Source organism: Geospiza fortis, unplaced genomic scaffold (genome assembly GCF_000277835.1).
Source record: "Geospiza fortis unplaced genomic scaffold, GeoFor_1.0 scaffold27, whole genome shotgun sequence".
Lineage (NCBI taxonomy): Eukaryota > Metazoa > Chordata > Aves > Passeriformes > Thraupidae > Geospiza > Geospiza fortis.
The window spans coordinates 5,900,593-5,908,852 of NW_005054329.1; the positions used below are offsets into that span (position 1 = coordinate 5,900,593).

General features: G+C 62.5%; 2 protein-coding genes across 2 annotated transcripts in view; one reads left to right on the top strand and one right to left on the bottom strand.

Moving 5' to 3' along the window:
• The window catches only part of FPGS (folylpolyglutamate synthase), a 3,738-nt gene extending 1,705 nt beyond the window's left edge, over positions 1-2,033 (top strand). The window contains exons 9-13 of the mRNA XM_031057314.1: positions 88-186; positions 354-504; positions 606-681; positions 992-1,058; positions 1,154-2,033. Coding sequence (XP_030913174.1) covers positions 88-186; positions 354-504; positions 606-681; positions 992-1,058; positions 1,154-1,581 — 821 coding nt within the window. The 3' untranslated portion in view covers positions 1,582-2,033. The remainder of the gene's footprint in view (positions 1-87; positions 187-353; positions 505-605; positions 682-991; positions 1,059-1,153) is intronic.
• The window catches only part of ENG (endoglin), a gene marked incomplete at its 5' end in the record, with an annotated part of 8,716 nt that continues 2,338 nt past the window's right edge, over positions 1,883-8,260 (bottom strand). Inside the window, 13 exons of the mRNA XM_005421420.2 lie at positions 1,883-2,498; positions 2,902-3,003; positions 3,093-3,156; positions 3,307-3,552; positions 3,643-3,753; positions 4,473-4,517; positions 5,020-5,157; positions 5,290-5,432; positions 5,515-5,686; positions 5,925-6,054; positions 6,214-6,370; positions 6,554-6,719; positions 7,305-7,439. Coding sequence (XP_005421477.2) covers positions 2,329-2,498; positions 2,902-3,003; positions 3,093-3,156; positions 3,307-3,552; positions 3,643-3,753; positions 4,473-4,517; positions 5,020-5,157; positions 5,290-5,432; positions 5,515-5,686; positions 5,925-6,054; positions 6,214-6,370; positions 6,554-6,719; positions 7,305-7,439 — 1,779 coding nt within the window. The remainder of the gene's footprint in view (positions 2,499-2,901; positions 3,004-3,092; positions 3,157-3,306; positions 3,553-3,642; positions 3,754-4,472; positions 4,518-5,019; positions 5,158-5,289; positions 5,433-5,514; positions 5,687-5,924; positions 6,055-6,213; positions 6,371-6,553; positions 6,720-7,304; positions 7,440-8,260) is intronic.

The window sequence follows — 8,260 nt, forward strand, 5'->3', positions numbered from 1 at the left end:
AGCTGCCAGGGTAAGGCAGGGGATGGGGATGGGGGGCAGAGCCCACCAGGGCTCCTGAGGGCTCACTGGGATGCGTGTCCTGCACAGGTCTTGGGGAGCTGAAGGAGATGCCACCAAGCACCGAGCTGCTGGGGGGGCCAGTGCCACTGGCACCCGCCTTCCAACTGACTGATGCCATGATCCAAGGTGCAGTATGGCCATGCCAGGACCACCCCTCACAGGGCGTAGCGGGGCCATGCTGGACCCCAGCCCGTGCCATGTGTGCTGGAGGGCACAGCCCCACACTGGATCCCCACGGGGTGCCGGTGCTGGGGAGGGCATGGGGGGCTCAGCCATGCCCTGTGCTCCCCCAGGCCTGCGGGACACAGAGTGGCTGGGCCGGACCCAGGTGCTGTCCCACGGCCCTGTGACCTGGTACCTGGATGGAGCTCACACCACCAGCAGCATCCAGGCCTGCGTGCGCTGCTTCCCCCAGGCTGCCCTCAGCCAGGACAAGCCCCATGAGTAAGGAGAGGGTGGAGAGGGGGGCACACCTCGTGGGGGTGTGCTGGTGGTGGTGCTGCAGGTCCCCTGGGGCACGGGCCACTTGCCCTTTCTCCCTGCAGTGGTTCTGAGGTGCGTGTGCTGCTCTTCAATGCCACAGGCGACCGGGACACGGCGGCGCTGCTCAAGCTGCTGGTGGTGAGGTTTGGGGGGCACCGGGGGGTCACTGTGCCCGCGTGCCTGGGTTCTCTGCCGGTTCTGGGACCTGCTTTGCCGTGGGTGAAGGGAGCCACGAGGTGGAGCTGGCAGCCTGTCTGTCTGTCCACCCATCCTGCTGTCCCGGGGTGTATCCCACCTCAACTGCCCCTGCAGGGGTCTCACAGTGCTGGGTGTGGGGAAGGGACTTGGATCATCCCCTGTAACCCCGCTGGTGTGGGACAGCCCCCGTGGAAATCCCATGGGTGGGTCCTGAGGGTTCCCACAGTGCTGATCCCTCCTGTTTCTGCAGCCCTGTCACTTTGACTACGCTGTCTTCTGCCCCAACTTCACGGAGGTGTCAGTGGCCAACAATGCAGGTGAGTGCTGAGGAGACAAGATCTCCCCCAGCTTTCCTTTCTGATCCCTCCCAGCTCCCCCTGCAATCCCTGACTGCTGCCTCCATCCCTCCCAGACCAGCAGAACTTCAACGTGACGCTGGAGAACGCCCTGACCCGCTGCCTGGAGAACCAGCGGACGTGGACGAGGCTCCTGGAGGAGAAAGTGGGGCAGGACCCCTGGCTCCCATCCCCGCTGCGGGTGGGGGGGCTGCTGCAGCCGGCCCCCCCCCGGGGCTCCCTGCTGCTGGTGCCCGCAGCCCCCCGGCCCCTCAATTCCCCGGCGCTGGTGTTCCCGTGCCTGGCGCAGGCGCTGCGGTGGGTGGCACAGGGCCGGGACCCCCAGCTGGCCGCCCCCACGGCCTCGGGGGCTCACCCCCACCCCGCGGCCAGCAGCGGGGCCGTGCTGCTGCGGGAGGCGGCGGCCGCGCGGGTCCTGGTCACCGGCAGCCTGCACCTGGTGGGAGGAGCGCTGCGGCTGCTCGAGCCCGCCCTGTCCCAGTGACGGGGCACCTCTGTTTACATGAAGCACCAGTTTAGCCCCCAGTGATGCTCAGAGGCATCTGGAGGGGGATGTGGGGCTCCCCCACCCCATCCTGGCTTGGCTGTTTTCACCCCAGTGCCTTCTGCCTGTGCCCTTCCCGGGACACTGTCCATGGGGGGATGCTCCTGGTCTCCATCCCCGCCCTAGTGAGACTCACTGGGGGGACCCCCAGGGTTTGGGGGGCTGCCCCAGGCTGTGATGAGCTCCAGTGCCTGGTAGGTGGGAGCCTCAAGCTGTGGCAAGGCTCAGCGTCAGGTCGCAATTAATTTAACATAGGGAAGGTTTTTATTATTATTGATAAGAGTTTGTAACTTGGACGGGGAGCTGGGGGGAGTGGTGGGTTCTGCCCATCGTCCTGTGGGAGGGCAGCAGCCTTGCACCATCCTCCACAAATAAACCTCTTGCTGCTCCCACTGCTGCCTGCTGCCTTCCTGGGGGGAGGCAGGAGGGGCACGGGGGTCACCCCAAGTGCTGGGGCATGTCCAGGGGGCACCCGCTTCTTCTTCCCCCCCCATTTGATGGGGAGCCTCGTGGGAGGTTTTGGCAATAGCTGCTCTTTCTGCCTCCCCACTGCAGCGGGGGAGCCCAGGGGGGTTGCAGGGTGCCCCCCCCACGGTGTGGGCTGCCCTCAGGGGGCCAAAGCATTCACTGAATGAGTAATGGAGGCCCCCTCTGGGCTCGGCCTGAGATTTGGGGCGAAAAATCAGCTTAATGGCGCTGTGCTGGCTCCCCGAGTCCGTTGGCCGGGGGCTGTGCGGGCTCGGGGGGGCCCGGGGGCGTCAGGCCATGCTGCTGGTGGAGCAGGGGGTGCTCTGGGTGCTGCCAATGCTGTGGTTGGTGCTGCTGCTCTCCGAGGCTGGCGCCGTGCTGGAAACCGGCTGCAGTTTGGAGATGGGACCTGGCTCACACCGCCCGCCACGGGGAACACCAAGGGGAAACCACACTCAGGGCCAACAGTGGTGGCCTTGGCTCAGCCCCGGGGACCCTCCAGCCCTCGTGGATCACTCCCCAGCTGACCCCAGAGCCCCTGGGATGGAGATGAGCATGGGGCATGAGGAGAAGGAGGGAGGGCAGATGGCAGAGGGGACCCTGAGGAACTGTAGACGCCCGAGGAGCAGGGTTATTCCCCTCTAGCGCTGTACACACGAGGGCAATGGAGCAGCCTGGTCTCTGGCTCACTGGGAGGCTTTGGCCAGGAGGGAAAAATGGGCAACCCAGTAAGGGACACACACGGGGCCCCCCCATCCCACCACGGGGGTCCCCAGGGTGCTGGATACTCACGGGTGTGCGAGTAGATGTACCAGAGCACGGCGGTGAGGAGCGCCCCGATGAGGAAGGCGCCGAAGGTGATGCCCAGGACAGCGCCCAGCCCCAGCCCACGGTCTGTGGGAGGATGAGGCTGTCAGCACTGCCACACTGGGAGAGTCCCTCTCCCATTCCCATCCTGACCACCTCCCCTGCCCTGAACTCACAGTTGAGCGGCCGCCAGGCATCCTTCACTCTCACCTCCAGCACCTTCTCGAAGATGGTGTCATTCTGTGGATGTGGAGGTTGGGGTGAGAGGGGGAATCCAGGGAATGCTGCTCCTGGATGGGCTCCATCACCCAATGGTGTGGGACAAACCCATCAGGCTGCAATGGGGACCAGCCTGGCGGCATCCCATGGTGGGGAGGGGGTTACACTGACCTGCAAGCCAGCCTTGCACCGGAGGAATGCAGAGAAGGGGATGTGCCCGCCCTCAGGAATGCTGTAGGTGAAGCGGAAGCGCCAGACCTTCCTGCCGTGGCTGCTGGGGGGCCCCTCCAGCACAGCCACCCCTGCTCCCCGTGCCTCCCCACCCTGCACCAGCAGCACCGGCTCCCGCTCGGAGGCCACCAGCCAGCACTCCTTGAGCTGCAGGTCGGCTGGGTGATCCATCCACCGCATGGACGCCTGCACGGGGTGGGAACGGGGCACGCCGTCAGGGTCACTGCCCCAGGCAGGGCTGACTGCCCCAGCCCGGGCTCTGGACAGTGGCAGTACCTGCACAAAGGCCTCCTTGTTGATCTCCAGCTCCGTCTGCGGCGCCTTGAAGTCAGCGGTGGGGAAAAGGCGCAGGAAGAGCTCCCGCGGGATCTCGCACTGGAAACCCACCTGCAAGAGGGGGCAGCACTCAGGGGACACCCAGCACCTGTCGGAACCCAGGACATTCCTCTGGCTGACCTGGATGGGTCCAGACACTTTCAAGGAGCTCAGAGACCTTGGCACAGAGTCAAAAACACCTGTGCCTTCGATTTTAACCCATGGAAACAATTACCAACTTTGTGTGAGGAGTTACAAGCCACAAGACTTTGAGTAGAATGATAGTGAATTTGTCACAGGGTGAAAAAGTAGAATTTTTGGGTTTTTAGAATGGGGATTCAAGAGGCAATATGGAAGAATCTGGGTGTGTCCTGTCTTCTTCTTCTTCTTGTCCTCCCTCTTCTGCTGTGATGGTGGCACTTTTGGATAGGTTTAGAGTAGAGACAGACTGTCTAACATAGGTGATAGGTATTGGAAAATCATTGTAAATAAAGTACACGTAGTTTCTAGTATAAAAAACTAACATCACCCCAAGGACAGGCAGTGCGCCTCAACCTGACCTTCTGGACAGATCTCAGCAGGTCCGAAAAAGAATGTGATAGATAAGAGAAAATAAACAACCTTGAAAACCAGAACTGAGGAATGTCAACTTCTTTGGTCGCGGGGCTGGGCAAAAAGACTTTAATACCTCGGGAGCCATTCCAGCAACACAAACCCCGAGAAGTACCCAGCTGGCAATGCCATCTGCACCTTCTCCCACCCCTGGACATGCTGGGAAACCTGGCTCTTACCCGCACGCTCCGGAGCACGGCATCCTTGGCCAGGCTGAGGATGAGCTGAGAGAAGGCAGAAGGATGGGTCAGTCAAGTGGTACCCATGGATGGGATGGGATAATGGGATAATGGGATAATGGGATGGGATAATGGGACAGGACGGGACGGGACGGGACGGGATAGGATGGGATGGGAGGGTCCCACCCTGGGAGGGTCCCACCCACACAGTCCATCTCAGCCCTGGGCTGCAGTATGATGTTTCCAGCCATGCAAAAGCAAGGAGGTCCCGGTGGAGAAGCCCTCCCTCCCCTTCATGGGCCATCAGTGGGGCTGGAGGCAACACCCCCCGCCAGCCCCGCTCTCACCTCATTGTTGGCATAGCCCCTGCCCTCCAGTGAGGTGCCACAGTGGCTGAGGGGGCTTTTCAACATGAAGTGGGTGGCATTTTTCTCTGCCTGTTTCCAGCCATGCAAAAGCAAGGAGGTCCCGGTGGAGAAGCCCTCCCTCCCCTTCATGGGCCATCAGTGGGGCTGGAGGCAACACCCCCCGCCAGCCCCGCTCTCACCTCATTGTTGGCATAGCCCCTGCCCTCCAGTGAGGTGCCACAGTGGCTGAGGGGGCTTTTCAACATGAAGTGGGTGGCATTTTTCTCTGCCTGGCAGCGGATGTCCCTCAGGGTGATGTTCACCACGTCCTTGATGGGCTGGGAGGAATGCACACCGTGGTCACCCACTGACTGGGGACAGCCCTGCGCCACCCACCCCAAGCACCCAGAGGAAAATGAAACTTCTGAGTGGTTTTGGTGGACATTGGCACCCCTCTCCACCCCCCTCACCTCCAGGTAGGACCTGATGATGACAATCTCCATGGTTTCATCTGTGCACTTCCAGGGCTTGAGTGTGCGCAGCACCTGGTGGGGCAGGTCTGGGGGCTGTGTGATGTCCATGGGCGTGGTGCTCACAGGCGTCTCGGCCACCTCTGCAGGACAGGGAGATGGGGGCGCTGAGTGGGAGTGCTGGAACCCCCATCCCACCCAGCCCTGGGCTGCTGGGGGCCTCACCATGCTCATGAATCTGCAGGCTGATGTGGGTGCTGGCAGGGAGGGCAGAGTAGGAGGCAATGACACTGTAGTTCTTCTCAAAGGCTTCAGCGATGAGGCCCTGCTCTGTGTCAGGCAGGGGATTCCCAGGGATCAGCATGGAGAAAAGGGGCATCTTGTAACTCCCAGAGACCTGCAGTGAGGGGGAAAGGGGGAACACAGAGGGGCTAAGTGGAGACAGGGACAGCTGGGGGTGCACGAGGCAGGGTCCATCCCAGTAATGAGGGCTTGCAGCAAGGGGGCTGCCACTTGCCCATGTCTGATGTCTCCAGGTGCCCTCCTGCCACCTTGCCCATGACACCAGCATCTCCTGGGCACCTGGCAGACCCCTCGGTGGGGGTGGTGGGGAAAACATGTTCCTCTCAGCATACCAGTAACTGGATGTTGCACTCTGCGGAGAGGAACCAGGTGAAGTTGGCCTTGCTCTGCAGGATGAGGATCTGGTTGCCAGCAGAATTCTGAGAACAGCTCAGAGACAGGTTCACCCCTGTGATGGAGGAGCTGCAAAACCACAAGACCCCCATTCTCAGCATTCCATACCAACCGGTCCCACATCCAGCTCGGCATGTGGGGCTCTGCCTTTGGGAAGCCCAGCACCTTCCCAAGCATCTCCAAGCACGTTCCCATGCCTGTCCCACCCCTGGGGTCCCACTGTGGTACCTGGGCTCCGACTGCAAATGGATGATGTGGGCGGCCCTGGTGCTCTGGGCATCACTGCGTGAGCAGCTCTTCACCCCGTGGAAGAAGACCTCAGCCTCAAGGTGCAGAATGGCATTGAAGTTCTCCTGGGGAGTGCACTCTGGAGGGCTGTGGGCATCTGTGTAGGCGGCAGGGTGATCAATACTGGGCTCAGTGTGGGGAGATGCTCAGGGCCAGGGGCATCAGTGCCCATGGCATCTCCCAGGGAAGGTACTTTGGCCCAGGAGGTTGTCACCCTTCTGGAACAGGGAGACCATTCCTGCCCACTCCAGCCCCCAGTGCTACCCCCAGCCCCACGCACCTTCCCCCAGGTGGAGCTGGAGCCTGCGGGGAGCCTGCAGCTCGCTGTAGGATGTGATGCCCCCATAGGTAGCCAGAGCCCAGGCCAGCAGCTGCTCCTCGCTGGAGACGATAGGTGGCTCAGGGTTTGGTACTCTGATGGTGCTGTCTGGGATGAGGTGGGCGTCCTGTGGGCCAAGTGACAGCCTAAGCCGGGGTGAGGAGCAAGGTGCATCCCTCCCTTGCACAGGCTGGCACGGGGAAAGCAAGGAAAACCTTTCCCCTCCGTGTGCAGGATACAAATGTGAACCTAAACCAGGTGAGTGTCCCTGGAGCCTGGGCTGGGGGTCACCCCGGATAAGTGGGGGTTTTTGGGGCCGTGAGCTGGGAGCAGCGAGAGTGGCCGGTGGCACAGGGAGGGCTCAGCCCACTTTATTATTAGCCACAAACAAAGCAGGAGGTTTATTTTGCTAACAAAGCGCCCGACCCCGGCTCAGCTCGCTGGAGCCAAACCCCATCCCTGACCTTCCTCCCGCCGGCCGGAGGAAATGGGAGCTTTTTCCAGCCCTGTGCGTCATTCCCTGCCTGGCCAGCGCAGCGCTCAGCGCCGCCAGCAACGCTCGGGAGCGTCCCCTCCTCCCTGGGCCACCCAAGCATCGTGGCTGGGGATCAGAGGGACCAGTCTCCGCCAGTGACCCCCTCAAACATCCCCAGGGGTGGCCCGGGCCCTGCTGCCCCCGGGATTGCTCCCGTTGTGGGGCCGTGGCACTCACGCTGCGGATGATCAGGTTTGAGCACGGGGAGGTGATGGTGGCAAAGCAGCGGCTGCAGAGGAGGATCAGCACTGCTGGCTGGCTGCAGGCATCGGCTCCTGGGGTGACTGTCACCGTCAGAGGGACAAGAGAGACCTGGGGGGGAAGAGGAGAGTGTCACCGCTGTGGCCACCAAGCCCCAGCTGCTGTCACCTTCCCGGCTGCCCCTTGGAGCCAGAGGGAGCCGGGAGAGCCCTGAGGCTGGCCCTGAGATGAGCCATGGCTGCGTTTAGGGGCAGGGATGCCACGTGTGCACCTACACGGGCAGGGCAAACACGCCCTGGCTCCCCCAAGCAAGGGACCAGCGGGATGCCCACCTGGAGGATGGTGTTATCCCCACCCTGGTGCCCAGGACACCCCACACAGTGGGGTCTAGGCACCCCCTTCTTAGGGACGAGGGCATCCCTGAACTAGAGGCTAAGAAATCTCTGCACTGGGTGTGAGAGTGTCACCCCACTGGAGGCTGGGGTATCCCACCCTGAGGGCTGGAGCATCCCCACCCCGGGCACCAGAGCATCCTCACTGTAGGGACTGGGCTATTTCCCACTGAAGGCTGGAGAATCCCCACCCTGGGCACTGGGACATCCCCCTGCAGGTTTCCCAGCCCCGTCCCAGCGCTGTGCAGCCGCTCCAGGCTCAGGTGTGCCCGTGCTGCAGTGCAGGGATGCCTGGGCTCAGAGGTGGCACACACCATTCCTCGTGGCTAGCACTGCCTGCTTGCCTCTAGCCGGAAATCCGGATGGGGAAGTCAAAACTCCGGGCGCTAAGTTTGGCAACTGCTGCCTGAAAAACAGCTAGCAAAGTTCCGAGCAGAGGGAGAGGAGAGGGCAGGGAAAGCCAGCCGGGGACCGGGCGGGTGGAGGCTGCTCCAGCGCCGTGCACAGGGCTAGCCGGGCATCCCGGCCCGGCCATGGCCC